The sequence below is a fragment of the Ailuropoda melanoleuca genome, chromosome 1 (assembly GCF_002007445.2).
Source record: "Ailuropoda melanoleuca isolate Jingjing chromosome 1, ASM200744v2, whole genome shotgun sequence".
In the NCBI taxonomy this organism is placed as follows: Eukaryota; Metazoa; Chordata; class Mammalia; order Carnivora; family Ursidae; genus Ailuropoda; species Ailuropoda melanoleuca.
The window spans coordinates 193,845,744-193,863,389 of NC_048218.1; the positions used below are offsets into that span (position 1 = coordinate 193,845,744).

A 17,646-nucleotide genomic window follows, 5' to 3' on the forward strand; every position below is an offset into this window, starting at 1 on the left:
TTATGATTTCCCTGGATAGAAATCAAATCAAGATAAAATTTTTGAAAACACTAGGTCGCCTATAGGTATTGTGCTCCTGTGTGCATCCCAAAGGCCACACACTTGCTGTAAGAAAGAGCAAGTTTATACTATAGGTATTGACTATGGACATGTTTTAGGAGGTCCCCTCGTTGATGGTATTCTGAAAAGAAAACCTTGGTTAAATATTTATGAATAGCAGTTTAGAATTTAGGAAATGAGATCCATGCTTTAGACATTCAGGTGCCATGAGAATCTATTGCCTATGTTCATTTTTTGGTTTATCCTGCTTCACAGCCTTGGGATTAGGAGGCTGATCTGAATAAGGTCCCTCAGAATCCTGTGCTGAGATGCTCTGCGTGTGGCGTTATGTGGCTCCTTTTCTTTGAGTCCCCTTCTCTTCCTTTCCATACACACAGATGTACCTGGGCTTTGTGTTTGCCTTCTCATCGTTCCCAGGATGGGAATCCCTAGTGGGAAAGCACTTCACCCGATTAGATAATACCCTTCTGACAGGGTTCCATCTGTGTTCCAGCTTCACTTTGAAGTGTTTTCTTTCCTGATGAGATTCTTTCCACTGTTAAAAATTCCGTGCTTTCTTACTTCCATAGAGCTGATTAGGGGCATTGTTTGATGATTTGCCTGCACACCGTTGACTCTTTCTCTCCTGTCTCCCATTCAACAGATCAATTTTCAAGTACTTTCTTGGTAAAGGGAGCCATGCAGTACATTGTGGGAATCTGGGGGAAATAAAATGTAGAGTCACCCATGAAAAATGACGAGGAGCGACTGCTGATAACTTGGGGGAATAATTCAACAGAAGCGAAAATGAAGATGTTCACTGTAGGATTATCTATAATAAAACCAGATGGTGGCATTAATATTCCCTAACAGATGTTTGGTTTAATAATGTTGTGTTCATTAATGTGGTGGAATGAGTTTATAATACTCTGAAAAAGAACAGAATATAGTCATGTGAATAACCATATTGCACAAAATAAAAAAACAATGCTGGGAATGTGGTCAGGGACTCAAGAACATTCTTTCAGTAAGAGGCAACTGTTAACATTGGGGTGGTGGAGATATGGGATAATTTTTCTTTCTTTTTAAAATATTTTATTTGGACCTCTAGTCGCAGTTCTTGAGAGGAGGACATTATTTGTCACGGAGGTTGTACCTTAGTTTCAGGAACAGTGGGTGGAAATTAAGGGACCTGTTAATTTTATTCACTACTCCCTTTAACAAATATTTCCTGAGAGCCTACTATGTGCCAGCCATAGAGTAAGTAGCACAAGGCTCTGAGGATCCAGAAGTGGATGATTTACACTTGACCCCTGGCCACTTGGGGCTTTGGTCATTCCTACATCACTTTGTTCCTGAAATATAGTATTAATCTAGTGGCCCAAATTGCCAAATGTGGGCAAGCATCGGAAAAGGAAGAAGCAAGATAAAAACAAACAAACACATCAAATATGTCCCACTTGTCTCTACTCTCCAACCTCATCAGGCAGGGTTCATGTCCTGATAATCACAAAAATAGTCGCTACCATTTACCCAGCAGTTACTGTATGCCAACCTCTGTGCTGAGTGCTTAACTTTTATTTTCCTCCTTGAATCATCAAAACGATCGTCTGTGTTATCAGATCATTTTACAGAATACAACAGAAAGATCAAAAGAGGCTAAATAACCCACCCAGCACTGTGTAGTCAAGAGTCAGTCTCAGGAATACCTACTCTTAAGTGTTCTGCTGGGGCCCCTCTGCTTCCCTTAGTTACTCCTCTTGACAGCGACTCTGAGTCTCATTTACCTTCTGGCTGCTTAGTTTGCCCATTTCACATATTTTTCCTTCTTGGTGAGAATAAAAACGGGCTGATCAGACAGCCGAATTCTTTCTCTTTCTTTCCTTTTCTCACACATGTTTCATGCTTTCTGCACTGTGGGGGCCCGCACAGCTCTGAACGCAGAGTTGGGCATGTGTTGAATGGGTCCCCTCAAGTTAGAATTGACAACATCAACCTGGATGTGTCCTTCTAGACTGATGCGCGTGCTGTAGGGAATAAGAGATTTGTATTGGGAAGAAGTCATGCAGGTGAAAGTGATGGGAGCCCCGCCCCTCCATGGGCACAGCTCAGAGTGGTTTCATATTTTGGGGACACCAAAGGCAAATAAAGGACTAGAAAAAAGAAAATGTGGATTATTTAGAGCCTTCTGCCACTGTTTAGGATCAGGTTAACTAGTAAAAATATGTTTCTAACAAATGATAAAGAATTTGAAAATGTAGGAAGTACTTCTCAGAAAACTCTTTTTCGAAGTCCCACTGAAAAGAATAAGGAAGGATTCCGATAATCGATTGAGTCCCATAGTATTAGAAAATTATAAAATGAAAAGGTCTTTGGTGTGGTTACTCGTAAGCAAATTAAACACAGTGGTTTTCTTTTAGAGGCAGACTAAGGAGAACAAGATACATCTTGGAGGGGCAGAGATTTCGCTGAGAGTTAGATGCATCAGAAATGATCAAAGTTGCAGGATGTGGGATTTGGAGATTTTTAAATTATGGTTAACTATCCCCCTTTATTGATTTTTCCCCACCTTCTTCCACTCACTCCCTTCTTAAAGATTTATTATATCTTGTTTGGTGGTCACACCTTTACTCCCTTTCCATGTTGATGAAGTCAATTAAAAAGCCTCATTGAGGTTTCTCTTGGCTTTTCAATGTCTGCTTTCTTTCCTACATTCTTTGGCTTACTTTGTCATCATGATAATCCTATATGTATAAGCCCTCCCTTCCCTCCACCTCACCTCGCAAGTGTGCACACATGCACACGCACGCAGGCACACGCACACACACATATGCACACACCCAGACCCAAAGGTTAATGGAGTGTTAAGCTGCTGATATGCAAGATTAACCATGATGTATTTATTGATTAAGTAAAGGAAGCTCTTTATTAGGTCAAACAGCTAAACTTAAAGAACATTTATACACCAAACTTTAAATGTGGTCTAATTAGAAAGCAATTTATGAAATACATTCTTTGGTATGTGTAGGTAATTTTTCATAATTTCTAATTTAATTTTATTTGAGTAGCTAATATATTCACAGTCTTTAAAATTCCAGTGATTATAAGAGCTCTTTTCTGTTTGCTAGCTGGGATGCTGTCTGATTCATAAAATGTGAAATAAAGCCAATTTGATCTTCAGAAAAATCAAAGATGATTATTAAAAGTTATAATTGAAAAGTCGAATTTCCACTTCTCTTCCAGACCCTATCCCATCCCTGCTTCCTGCAGGAACTCCCTTTGATTAGTTTTTTTGTGAGTCTTCCCAGGGTGTCTTTATAAGAAAGTAAACAAATGAGGATATATAATTTTTACAGAAAGGTCAGTGTGATGAGTACCACCGAATACACATTGATCTGCAGCTTGCATTTCTTACTGAAGAATTTATCTTGGAGATCTGTTCACGTTAGTGCATCGAAAGTTTCCACATTTGCGGGTTGAGGTTAGGGACAGTATTCCAATTTGTGGATACACCACAGTTGCTTTGATTAATCCCTAAATGATGGATTTTTTTAGTTGTTTTGTGTTTGCTGTAAAAACAATGCTACACTGAGCTGTGTAATCATATTTAGATACAGCTGTCAGAAGAATTTCCCTCCCACAAGTGGGATTTCTGGGTCAAAAGGAAAGGCATTTGTAATTTTGAATGATGATGCTGACTTGCTCTTCATAAGGGTCGTACCATTTTTCATTCCCATCAGCAATGCATGAGAATGCCTCTTCCCACACTTATGCCAAAGGAGTATGTTTTCAAATTTTTGGAATCTGGTCAGCACATGGATATAAAAAATGGCAACTCAATATACTTCACTTTTCATTTTTTTCATTATGACCAGAGTTAAGAATTTTTTCTCATGTTTAATGGCCATTGTATTCTTTTTACTGTAAATTTTCTTTTCTTGTCCTTTGATCATTTTTTCCTACTAAATTGTTTGGTTTTTTCCTAACTCATCTGTGATAAAAGTTGCAAATATATCTTCCCAGTTAATCATTCAGTTTTTGTCTTTATTTCATTTGATTTGATTTCATTTCATTTCCCTTCTACTCTTTTTTTTTTTTTGAAAAAAACTTAAAATACAGCTCAGTCCTTGCTTTGCATAGCATTCTGGAAATGTAAAAATCATCATGCAAAGCAATCTTAATCACTGGGGAAAATCACAGTTGTTTCTCAACTTTAGCAAGTTTTTGCCAAAACATGAAAAACTCCCTTGCTGTCAGTTATAAATATGTCCAAAACTGAAAAACTAAGAAGACTAATACGTACTTTGCACTCTGTGACATTAGAAACATGAAGAAATAAAGTGTTTAATTTGTTAAAATCTTCATCAGAGTAGTTTGAACAGTGCTTGCGCCTTCTATTCATCACATACTTACGATACACAGCATCTTTTCTAGCTGTTGGTGAAATATCATACTTGCTTTAAGTGTGGATCTGCCAGCATTTTATTCTTTCAGTTTCGTGAAATATCTTCAAGAGTTCCTTTAGTGTACAGTTTGGGCCACCTCACTTCCTCTGGGATGCCCCCATCCCTTTCACCTCAAAGACTTTCCTTGGTGAGGTGGATAAGTTCACCTTCCCTCTGGTTGGGTTTGCCTCTTAAAGGGGGGCAGTGTCAACATTCCCAGCTGTTTCTTCTGTAAACCCACTTACATTCCTTTCAGACTTCACCCCAGTGTTATCACTGTTAGTTTTGTCTGTACTTCTATCTTTCTCGGCCAGTTCCCTCTTTTAATTATCCATTTTTGTAAAATACCACGTGGGCTTATCACTGGGAGTCAAGGAAGCAACACAACTACACGCTTTGCTGCCTGAACGTGAACTGAATAACAGATGTGCACTTATCAGCCACTGTCAGACTTTGAAAGAAGTGGCATGATTGATCCATTGATCGTGCTGAACATCAGTTATTTACAGAGAGATTTCCGGACTGAAGACATAGCAGCAAAGTTTTCATTTTATGCCATTAGTCACAGTTAATATACGTAGTAACTGGAATGTAAACTTTGTTTTGGGGGGACTGGTATTATTAACTAAGCGATAGTAACTTTAATCTGTGCATTAAAACCATGCAAAGCAGGAAGTGCTGGTATAAAAAAATACAAAGAAGAACAAACATCTGCATCCTCATCTGTGAGTTTGGACAGTTACTAACATTCTGCTCTCTATGCTTTAAGTGTTCTCCATAAAGGAAACAGATCATTACAAATCAGGTTGAAGTTCTCCTTTGTCCTCACCTCCCTTCCTATTCCCTTTCTTTACCTCCTGATTTATCATCATGAATTAAAAGAGTATCATTTATTCTCTGTCTCCCCTCTGCCCTTTTTTTAAATTTGAGTATAGTTGACACACAATGTCACATTAATTTCAGGTGTACAACTTAGCGATTTGACAAGTTTATACATTATACTGTGCTCACCACAAGTTCAGCTACCGTCTGTCCCATTATATCACTATCGCAATATCATTGACAGTATTCCTTATGCTCTGTTTTTTATTCCTGTGACTTACTCATTCCATAACTGGAGGTGTGTATTTCCTCTCCCCTTCGCGTATTTTGCACCTCCCTCCTATTGCCCGCCCCCCCACCTCCCCAGCAACCATCAGTTTGTTCTCTGTATTTTTAGTTCCGATTCTGATTTGTTTATTCATCTTCTTTAAATTCCACATATGAGTGGATCATATGGTATTTATCTTTCTCAGTCTGACTTATTTCACTTAGCATCATACCTTCCACATCCATGCATTTTGTCTCACATGGCATGATCTCACCCCCTTTAATGGCTGTGTAATTTTCCATCCTATATATAAGGGCATCTGGGTGGCTCAGGTGGTTAAGCGTCTGCCTTTGGCTCAGGTCATGATCTTGGGGTCCTGGGATTGAGCCCCGTGAGCTCCCTACAGGGGAGCCTCCTTCTTCCTCTCCTTCTGCCTCTCCCCCTGCTCATGCTATCTCTTGCTCTCTCTCCCTCTCTCTCTCTCAAATAAATAAATAAAATCTTCTTTAAAAAATATTCCATTGTATGCATGTACAACATTTTCTTTACCCATTTGTCTATTGACAGACACTTGGGCTGCTTCCATGTCTTGACTATTATAAATAATGCTGCAATAAACATAGGGGTGCATATATCTTTTTGAGTTAGTGTTTTCATTTTCCCGACTAAAAAACCCAGGAGGGGGATTATTGATCGTATGGTATCACTGTTTTGAATTTTGTGAGGAAACTCCACACTGTTTTTCAGAGTGGCTATACAGTTTACATTCCCACCAACAGTGCACAGGTGTTCCTTTTTCTTCACATCCTTGACAGCACTTGTTTCTATTCTTCTTGATTTTAGCCATTCTAACAGGTGTGAGGTGATATATCATTGTGGTTTCATGTAAAAGAATGAAACTGGACTACTTTCTAACACCATACACAAAAATAAACTCAAAATGGATTAAAGACCTAAACATGACACCTGAAACCATAAAAATCCTAAAAGAGGACACAGGCAGTAATTTCTCTGACATCGGCTGTAGCAACATTTTTTTAGAAACGTCTCCTGAGGCAAGGGAAACAAAAGCAAAGTAAACTATTTGGATTATATCAAAATAAAAGGCTTTTGCACAGCAAAGGAAACTCTTAAGAAAAAAAAACCGACCTACTGAATGGGAGAAGATGTTTGCAAATGATGTATCCAATAAAGGGTTAGTATCCAAAATATATAAAGAACCTATACAACTCAGCATCAAAAAAACAAACAATCCTATTAAATGGGCAGAGGACCTGAATAAACACTTCTGCAAAGACACACAGATGACCAACAGACACATGAAAAGATGCTCAACATCACTAATCATCAGGGAGATACAAATCTCCCTTTTTTTAAAAACATTTCTTTCTATATATATAAAGATCTCAGTGAGAAATATGCAGTATTTGGGGGGTGTGCTTTTAAATTTACATTGCAATTTGTTTTCTGTTCATCATGGCCTCCTTCGCTTCTTATATTCTTATTTCCTTCTTGAATTAATACAAGTATCTTTTGATGTCTTCCATTTTTTCCCTAGTTTAGAAGTCATGTTTTCTATTTTGTCCTATTTTTATTCAATTAGTGAAATAACTGAGAAAATTAGAAACAACTAATATAGAGACGAATAATAAAGTGATGACCTGTTCTCATTAAGAATTCTGGGAATCTTTCCTCATCTCTCCATGGAAAGAGAGGCGGCTAGAAATACCCATACGTGTTTTGTGATATTTCCAGAACTATTTTGCTGAGATATTTGAGAACCATTTTCTTCTTTGTCCTCCAGATTTATTCAAGAGATCGAGCATGCCCTGGGACTTGGCCCAGCCAAACAGTGCCCTCTTCGAGACTTCCTCACTGTGTACATCAAAAACATCTTCCTCAATCAGGTCTTGGCAGAGATCAACAAGGAGATTGAAGGAGTCACCAAAACATCTGACCCTTTGAAGATCCTAGCTAATGCGGACACCATGAAGGTGATGGGAGTGCAGCGGCCTCTCCTACAGGTAATAATACACTTTGAACTTACTCTTTTTATCAGCAGTTTTCATTGACTTGGCAAGAGGCACAAATTACAGAAAGAATTACCATCTGTTTCCATATTCATCAGAGACAAAACAAGAGGAAATAAATTAAACTGGCACTGGGGAAATTTAGAACTAATGTAGAGATAATGGAAATTCCTTCAGATCTTTAAGGAAAAAGTGGTTGGCTTTGCCTCTGGAAGATGGTGGGTCTCATTAACATGCAGGCAACTCCTCATTATTTGCCTGGAACTTGTCTCTGAAGGGAATTCTTTTTCCACTGGCGAATGTACCAGGAGTATGAGGGACTTTAGGGAAGGAAGTTATTGTGCCAAACCTCAGCTACCAACAAGGAAACCCTTGTGGTGCCATTTTAGAACAGACTTGTGTAAAGAGTGTGGCTAGCTCACAGTGAATTTGAACCCACGAGCAAACTGGCCTTTGAAAGTCAGATCATTTAATCCAAGATCTTGTTACTACTGAAAATTTTACTTTGATTATATAAAGAAATGGTTTCCAGGCAACAGAAATGAAGTAATTTGTTAGTAGATATTTGGATTTATAGCCTTGAGGTATTTATTTTATATCCACGTTAGCCCGTGACTTGGAGGTAAATCTAAAACTGAAAGAACATTCGTATGAGTTTAAGTTATATATGTACATTAACTACTATTACATTGTTATTGTATCTTTATCGCGTTTCTTCCTTTGAGAGAATGCTGGGCACAATAGTATATTTTTACATAAGGTGCACGATATGAGGATATCTCAAAGTGTGGAAGGCTTGAGCTCGTCAAAGAAAAATTGTGGACGTGGAAAAGAGTTATAGCTTAGTTGCTTGCCCTTACCTGCCTTGATATGTGTGTTCCTTGGTTTTTCCTTCTTTGTACCTTAGAGTTAATACAAATGCTAGACCTTCACAGGCAAGAGCTCTAGTTACAGCCGTTCTTTTTTATGAGCAAACTCTTCTGTGGTATTGAGAAACCAGAATAGAGGCATTCACCTCTCCCAGAACTTGAATAATAGCATGACACGTGGAAAGGAAAGAGTTCGTTTGGATCATCTGGGTCTGTGTGAGTTATGTTCCTTGTGAGAGATCTGTACTGAGTACGGGGTGCGGGGAAGGGAGAATGGCAAAGGCATGCGCTCACTTGTCCGTCCGCTGGATTACTCTTCCGTTGGCTCTTTGCATGGCTGGGGCCTTCTTCTCTCAGAGGCTCAGATCAGATGTCATCTCCGCAGGGCAGCTTTTCCTGACTATCCTACCTAAATAGGTCCCCTTCTCTGATTATTTTACATTCTTCCTTCCCTCCGACACCCCAATCCAGTCCAACACTGAAGCCGAACTCCCTGGACAGCATCACCAAAGCTCCCTTGCCAGGTGACTTAAGATCCTGTCCTGCCAACAGGCAGTGCTAGCGGCAGATTGGAAGAGGTAAGAGAAGAAAGAGATTAGGGCTGTTTCTTATCTCCACCCTCTCCACTCTGGATCATTGTTCTGGCTGTGGGTGCATCCCTCCCTCTGTAACCACAGGTCCTGCCAGGTGACACCTGTTCCTGAGCTCCAGCCCTCACTGGGCTCTGGTGACGTCATTTCTCCCCCTTCCCCTTGATGCCAGTTTTCGGCTCTTCCTAGTCTCTGGGTACCTCACCATCCTTCGTTGCTTCTTTCAGTTCTGCCCATATCTGTAATTCCATCTCTGCATTAATGTTTCCTCATTTGAATCATCTGCATGGAATTCTCTTTTTCTCTCCAGATCCTGAATAGATCTCCCCAGTTAGTCCTGTTTGAACACTTCAGTTCCTCTTTCATTTTAACACCATCACCATATTTATTAGTTTGTCGATTTTCTAACTTGTTCATTACCTGTCTTTCCCCAACAGAATGCAAGTCCAAAAGCACCAAGCAGCAGGGAGGTGTTCGATAAATAATGTACTGAACGAATGCGTGCATGCATGGGTGGGTGGATGGATGGATAGACACAGTGGATAAGTTTTGAGAGTCAGAAATAACTGCAGAGCTGGCATGGGAAGACCAGAAATAGAGAGTGACAAAGCCTTGTTTGTATCTAGCTCTGGTCTGAACATATCATTAACTTCCTCTCATTCAGGAAACCTTTCAGTGTCTGTGTGCCCGCAGTGTCATGCTCCCTGCTGTGCAGAGCAACTTTAATATGCTTAGTGTACTGAATTCCAGAGAAAACAAAGGCAGCAGTGGTCTGTAGAGCATATCTGTGTACTAAAGGTGCTGGCTCATTGTACGTGATAATTTTCAGCTTGAGGAGCAAAAACACATGAAAACTCATAACTAGTTGACTATAATCTGGCCCATGTCAGGGCCACACTTTGCCAGCTAAATGACACCTCAGGCAGCCTACTGCCGTCTTATTAAATCACTCCCAGCCTCGACACCAGCCACAGTGTTACTATGCCTCTTGTTGTCTAAATCGATTACTCCATTCTGAGGGATAGATGAGAACTCCAACTTCACCTGTCTTCTCTTTGAGTGAGTCAAGATAGGATTCTGTGTAAGTGAGTAAATCTTTAAACTAAGGTCATACAATTTATTAATCTCCAAATTTGTTGTCACAACCAAAACATCTGCTTTCTTATTTATTTTGTTGCCCTTTTTTTCTTCAAGATTTTTATTTTCTGAGACTGCAAATTAGTTAGACCATATCAATAAATTTAATATTCTCAGAGTAATGAGATTGAAACAGTAATGAGATGGTTCTTTTCCTCTCACATCTTGAGACATTCTCTCACTTTATAATCATTGAGAGTTGTTTTCAAACATAATATTGCATGGTCAAGTTTCAATGTTCCTTAAATGTTAACTTAACATTTTTTTTTGCCACCGTAACATTTTTATTCCCAGCAATTGTAGGTGACTGATCTGAAGAAAAAATAAACAATTCTCAAAAATGTTTCCTGAGAATCACTGTTAAGAAGGGAGCTTAGAGAAATCCATATATGTATAAAGATGCAGTAGTCAGTTACTTGAAGTTTAAAAAATGTCCTTTAAAGTCATTCCCACTGCTGGACTGTCGTTGGGTCTCCGAGAAGAAAGGATCGCGCCTTTGCCCTGAGGCAGCACCCCATGGCACAGAGCATCCGCACAACTGGATTCTCGGCGGGGGGGGGAGTGGAAGGACAGCTGTCTCAGCACTGCTTTGATCTGTTTGATGATGTGCAGAGAAGCCCAGGACGCTCTGCCCTTACCTCTCTGAAATGGCATCTGGGCAGTATAGACAGTCTGTTACAAGGGGGCATTTCCATGGGTGATAACATGCTTTCGAATCCATAATTTCACTGTCTAGGCACAGAATCCACAGAAGGGAAGGAAGTAAATAGGAAGGAGGAGATGACAAACACCATCTTATAGGTGAAACAACTGTGCAGGTATTGGCCCCAAATGATACACATCATACTGATAGTAATAATAGTAACGACTGTATTCCTATTCGTAGATAGTAGTAATGATAGCAGCTAACACTTTTAATAGCATTTACTACGAGCCAGACACGATTCTGATTGTTTGGTCTGTGTTGACTTGTGGTTTACATGTATTGGCAACAGCTTTGTGAGGGCGGCGTTCTTATTACAGGGAGGAAACTGAGAAATAGTGAAATTAAACAACTTGCCCACAGTCACATAGCTAGCAAGTACTGGAGCTATAATTCAAACCCGGGCAACCTCACCCTGGAGTCCAGTGTCTAAATGAGTTCTACTCAAAATGTAGCCTGAGGAGTCTGTTTGTCTGCAAGCTATTTTTTACCAGTCTGCTGTGAGGTGGACAGAATTTGAGAGTAAGCATTTAGACGCCCTCCCTCCTTTTAAAGAATTTGACATTGCCTGTTGAAACTAACCAAAGGGGGGGGCGGGACTAGTGCTTTGTATATCTTTGTGGTTGTAATTTTTTAATGAATCGATTTCTGATGTATTTTATAACAGTATCAATGTACAACAGATGGGGGGTGGGATCTCACCGTAGTTAGGGACACACTGCCCTAAATTTCTTACTCCTTTATATTGCCTCCGAGAGAAAGAAGTGAAGCACAGAAGCAATCATCTCACCTTGGTGCCCAAGGCACTTTCCAATAGATGAAAGAGCTTGAAGATTTCTCGCAGGGGGTTGTCTCCCGAATCCTCAGCTCCTTAAAGAGTGTCTAGTATAGAGGAGGCGCTCAGTATTTAATAAATGGATAAATGGTTGTGTGATTGAAAGCGAATGAATTAATGATGGCTTCCTTAGTACAAGGACACGTGTGTGCATGTTTTCCCCCCAGGATTCGTGGCTGTGGGTTTAAGATTGTTGGCAATGCTTAAATTAAAATGGTAGCATTCTTATTCCTCTGATGCTATCCACAGGAACGCAGGATTGAATATACCTTAAGGTCTTATTGTCTCAGTCCTCTGTTGCCATCCCCTCCCCCTCTTTTGTTTTCAAAATGGCTTCCACCTGCTGCAAGGCAAAGCATGCTGATGCAAATTAAGGAAATCTCTTAGGAGAAGGGAAATGAGCATTCTGGCATTCTGCACATGGAGCTGTGGAAATGGTCAGTTGAAGTGGATATCCTTTCAACTACCTTTATACATCTATAGGAATCTACAAAGTTTTTATTCCTTAGACATGAGAAAACGCCCACTCACTTTTGGGGGAGGTCATTTAATTCATTTCTCCCTTAGTATCTCCATCCAAAAAAAAAGGGTTAGGAGGCTAACGCTCAAGTGTTTTGTCCTTTACCTGTTAAGCTGCTGAATGGGCATCCGACCATGTGAACAAAGGTACAAGGAAAGTTTTCTCCCCCACCCCCAACGGAATAGGCTACACCCTTGCTATGTAGAGAGTGGTCTGTGCGAAGGAACCCCAGCCCTCTCGGTCAGACTCTGCATCTGTATAGTATCAGCGTGTGGTTTCCAGGCACATTCAGAGTTTGGGAAGTACTCCTTCGTCCCAGTGCAACACGGGGCGTGGTCTGTGGTTTGTCAGTGTCAGCATCACCTGAGCAGGTGAGAAGTGCAAATTCCTGCAAGAATCCTTGTTCTAACCCAGCTCCCCCACCCCCCCTGGTAATTTTGGTAGAGACTGAAGTTTTAGAAGTATTGCGAAATATCACACCACCGTGCCCAGCTGAAGGTTAGCAAATGGGATCTGACTCTGTGAGCTCTTAGCATGGCAGTGAACAAGAGAAGTCACTTCAAAAAAAAAAAAAAAAACCAGAAAAGAAAACTATCCAGCTTTGTTTCATGCAGGCCCACAAATTGTAAAAACAATATTTGCAGTGGCAGCAGAAGCTGCTTCCTAGTCTAGCACATTGCTGAATTTTACAGAATTCTTTCCAAACACAGGATGAGCCTACATTTTCTGGCTTGTGCAAGAATGAGAGGAAGAGGCAGCTTTCCTAATGCTTAGGCTCGAATTCCTGCATCATTGGAGGAAAAAAAGCATAAGCTGTGCAAATAAAAATGTAGGCATTCTTGAAACATTTAAAGCATTTTTTTCATTTTCCTCAGTGCCCCAGTATTTGTCAGACTCCTTCTGAGATGTGACATGGCTAGAGTTGCCGGCTAACACCACACCCGTCTCTTCCTCGGCCCACTGCCCTTGCCGCCCTTACCTGTGCGTGTAGGGCAGTGGTAGCGATACCCGTTAGACTCACCCAGGTGTTTTCTGAAAACACCAACTCCCCAGGTTGCATCCCAGAGATTCAGTTCAGTTGATCAGGAGTGGGGCCTGGGCATCAGTGCTCTGTAAGATGTTCAGATGATCCCAGCATGCGGCCAGAATTAGTGCCACTGGTCTGGATCTTTCAATTCCGTAGAATCAATTATGGCCCTGAGAGGAAGTGTATCCAAAATTATAGTTGAGACATGCTTGAATTCAGGCAGACTTATGACAGAGGGCTGCCTTTGATACTTTGAACCAATTTTGATACATAAGCCTTGGAATCAGATACAAATGATTTTACATCGCAGCCATTTCATCTGATAACTTTGTGGCCGGGACCAAATTGTTAATTTCTCTGGACCATGTTTTTCCTCCTCTGGAAAACGAGAGTAATAAAAGAGGTGTCATAGGAGCACAGGAATTATTTCTAATGATTAGGTGGGGTACTGTTTATAAAACGTGTCTCCTTCCCTCCCCCATGTCACATACGTGTGGATTTCAGCATTGATTCACTCTCGCCTTTACAGACTTCTGACTTCTGCTGACCCCTCCACCTGCCGTCTGTCTCGATTTCAGAAACCCCTGCGTCTCCTGTCCTCACTGAATTGTGTTTACCTGCTCCTGTCCTCTGTACTCCAGCACCCACCTAGTAACCTCTGTTTCCTGCCTCCCCCTACTGTAGCGTGACAGCAAGTGATGCTACTATTTAACCTCTTTCTCTTTTTCCTGGAGTTTGTCCACTTTGTCAGCAGCAGAAGTAGCACCCGGTGTTTATTACCATTAAAGCTAGTGTGTCCATTTCCTAGGGCCACTGTAACAAATGACCACACCTTGTTGGCTTTAAAAAGCAGAAACATACTCTGTCACAGTTCTGGAAGCCAGGGGCCACATTCCCTCCAGAGGGTCTAGAGGAGGACCCTCCCTTGCCTCTTCCAGCTTCTGGTGGGCCTGGCGTTTCTTGGCTTCTGGCAGCATAACTCTGGTCTCTGCCTCCATCCTGACATGGCTTTCTTCCCTGTGTCTCCAGGTGTCCTTTTCTGGGTCTTAGAAGGATAGTCTGCTTAGAATTTAGGGCCCACCCTAATCCAGCCTGGTTCCATCTCAGTCCTGACTGTAATTACATCTGCAAAGACCCTATTATCAAGTAAGATCACATTCCGAGGTTCTGTGTAGAATCTGGGGGGGAACACTGTTCAACCCGCTATAGCTGATCACTGGAAACAAGTTACATGGATTGCAGTGTATTTAAGTTGCCATACATTCCTTGAAAACCCTCTGACGGGAAGCAGCGTAGAAGCAGTGCTCTTCGGGCGATGGGCCGGGATGGTCTAGATCCTGGTGTCAACAAGTTTCCCAATGACAGTTGGTGGGAGGCTGAGTGATTGCTGGAGCTCCGAGTGAGTCTCGCCAAAGGCGAGTAGACACAGCTGCCTGTGGTAGAGTGATTTGCTAGAGATAATTACACTGATGCCCAGAGCCAAGGTACTGCCAGTAACCTCTTGCTGGTTTCCCAAGGAAGTGCAGCCAGAAGCAATAGCATAGCGTCTTCATCGTATCAAATTATGTTAATATGAAGAATATTGCTTTTGAGTGATAGGTACATCACGGCCAGTTGTTACCATCCACTCTGGGGTCCAGAATAGATTCAGCTTTTATTAGCGTAAATAGATTAGTGCCATTTAAGGTCTGCTGGAAGTCCTCATGAAAATCATTAAGTTGAAAAGAGAGCTGACCAATTGATTTTCCCTTCCTATTCACTCTGAGAGGTGGTGCTAATGGTTCCACTGTGTTAAAATAAGCCTCAGAACCAGAATGCCGTGGGGTCTAATCTGATTCTTCATTGTCTATCTAGACTGAAAGACATACTAATTGACCACAGTTTGTAGTGTTGATTTTCTTCGGATTTTACTCTTATTATTTTATTCACTAGCAATATTATTTGGTCTCTTTATGTCAAGTGGGGGCTTCAAATAACCAGCCACTAGTAACCGCACCAGACTTTGGCCTGCAGGATGGAGCAGAAGAGGCCTTTATTCTTGTCTTTGGTTGTTTATGTAGTCACCATGGCTTTCAACACTCACCTGTTCACTTCGGAGACAGCCGAGCGAGTGAAATCTTTCAGTACCAATGGGGACTTACGGGATCTTAGAACAGTCATTTGTGTCTTCCTGTTGTTGTATCTGTATTATTTTTGTAGTATTAATTCTGTTACTAGCTTAATACATTCTCTTTTTGTGGACTTTTTGTTGTGTTGCTTCATAGCCATTCAGGAACATGACTAATGTAAATTTTATCATGGCATGTGGGAAAAGCATCTAAAATGTGGATCTAGTCTCCTTGTCAGCTCAATGACCTTAGACGAGCCCAAGCCACTTCTCTTCCCTGGCACCCTTCCCTTCCCTCATCTGTAAAGAGGGAAGAATGCTCAAGCTACCTCATAAAACTAAGGTGAGAAGTGCGTACGGGCTCACGTATTCAGCAGGGCTCTGGGAACGGCTCTCCATCTTGACGTGGTGATTCTTAACTTACTATTATCGGTCCACATGCACATCTGATCAGTGCATTCAGAAAAATCCGTTGGCATTAAAGGGAATGGTGTTAAGAAAAAACCTACAGGAATGAAAAATGTTTCCTATTAAATGAAAAGCTTCCAGAGTTCTTACCAACAGTGTGTCTTATGCATGATTAGACAACCCGTGTAAGAACCTGGCAATATTTTTTCCACAGTGTATCATGAATATTTTAAATTCCTGAAAAGGCTGAAAAAACTTGTGCAGTCAAACCCCCACACCCTCACCCTCCAGATTCTGCAGTTAACTCTTTCTGTTGTATGTGTTTCATAGCTTAACCAAACCCTGTCGTTTTAATTCTTCAGCCGTCCCAGAAGTGAATTCCCAGTCTCTCCCTAAGCACTTCACCGTGGTGTCGTTCATAGGCTTTTAATATCTTAGAAAAATCTGGACATAAAGAGCAATAAATTAAGTGGGAAGGTCGTTGCTTTGTTCAGTTGCTGAAAGTACTCAGTTTCTAAGAGCTTTCCTTTAAATAGTGTCCTGGAACAGTGAATGGACCAGCTTATGCTTAATTGATTAATCTGTAAGTACTGGCTTTGTTGATATGATACTACAAGGGAATTTGTCGTCATAACTATTGATGGAAAAGTGAGCAAATGAGAGGTGAGTTTTAGATGTAGACAACAGGCACGTAATACGGTCAACTTAACTTTTTACAAATACCTTTATAGTCTTATCTCTGAAGGAGATGGTTTTCTTAGAAAGTTCCTCCTTAACTAGACTTTTATAAATAGCTTTCTGCAAAGCAAGGAGAGAGAGCAGCTAAAGATGAAGATTTTTTTTTTTGTATGTGTGTAGAAAATCTTTGCAACCAGCCCTATGCATGGTATAAGAATTATTAACAATTTCCAGGTTTATTTATACAAGTCAGTTATGATTACAAATGTTTTCTTCAACAATCTATCATCCCTCTTAATGTGTTTGGAACGGCTTTTAATTCAGATTCAACTTTTCAAGAATTTATTATATCTGGGTTATGAGGTCAGTTTTAAAAAAGCGAGCTGGAAGGAAGGCTTTATCCACGTGGATAGAGAAGTCACAAGGGACTGCTGACTGAGACAGTAATTACACTTAGTGACACTTGCTTACCAGCTTTGCTTGGTACTAAGGAACTTGTCTGAGCACGAGGTTGTTTCAGAGTGACATCAATATAGGGATAAGCCCTGGATTTTAAACGATGATTAAGAATGTCTTTTCTAAGTCAAGGTAGGCCCACGGATGGCCATCTCCTTCGTCACTTGGGCTGCCCTATGAAACAGGGCTCATTTGGGGTATTTGAGACGTTGACTGGCTGCTGTTTGCTCTGATCTTGCCTCTGCCCACTCCTGGTGTGTAAGCAGAAGAGAAGGTGATGACTTATGGCAGGTCTGCTGACAGGGACCAAACTACATTAACAGGCTGTCGCTCAGATCTGTAGAGAGCTGCCTTTGCCCGACGTATATTTGACGTTACGTGCTAACAAAGGCATCTTCAGATGTATTTCTTTTCCTTAAATGCTAGAGAAGAGGAAGAACATCCCATCAAGAGATACCAGGAGAAAAAAGGCTGGCTCAGCACCCTAGGCAAATGATAGTTACCGTTCTTGGGAACAGCACAGTTGCTGATCTGGTGATTACCGATAGGAGCAGCTGAGTGTAGACAGAACTGCCGCTCTTCAGATCACCAGGACTAGAAGCTGGTTCTTTGAGAGAATCAATAAAATTGGCAGACCACTGGCAAGACTTATCCAAAAGAAGAGAGAAAGGACCCAAATTATTAAAATTATGAATGAAAAAGGAAGAGGTCA

At 40.9% G+C, this 17,646-nt stretch overlaps 1 protein-coding gene across 1 annotated transcript in view; it reads left to right on the plus strand.

Annotated features, from left to right (window-relative positions):
- EXOC4 (exocyst complex component 4) overlaps positions 1-17,646 on the plus strand; it is a 722,132-nt gene that overhangs the window by 505,684 nt on the left and 198,802 nt on the right. Inside the window, exon 11 of the mRNA XM_002922628.4 lies at positions 7,379-7,598. Coding sequence (XP_002922674.1) covers positions 7,379-7,598 — 220 coding nt within the window. The remainder of the gene's footprint in view (positions 1-7,378; positions 7,599-17,646) is intronic.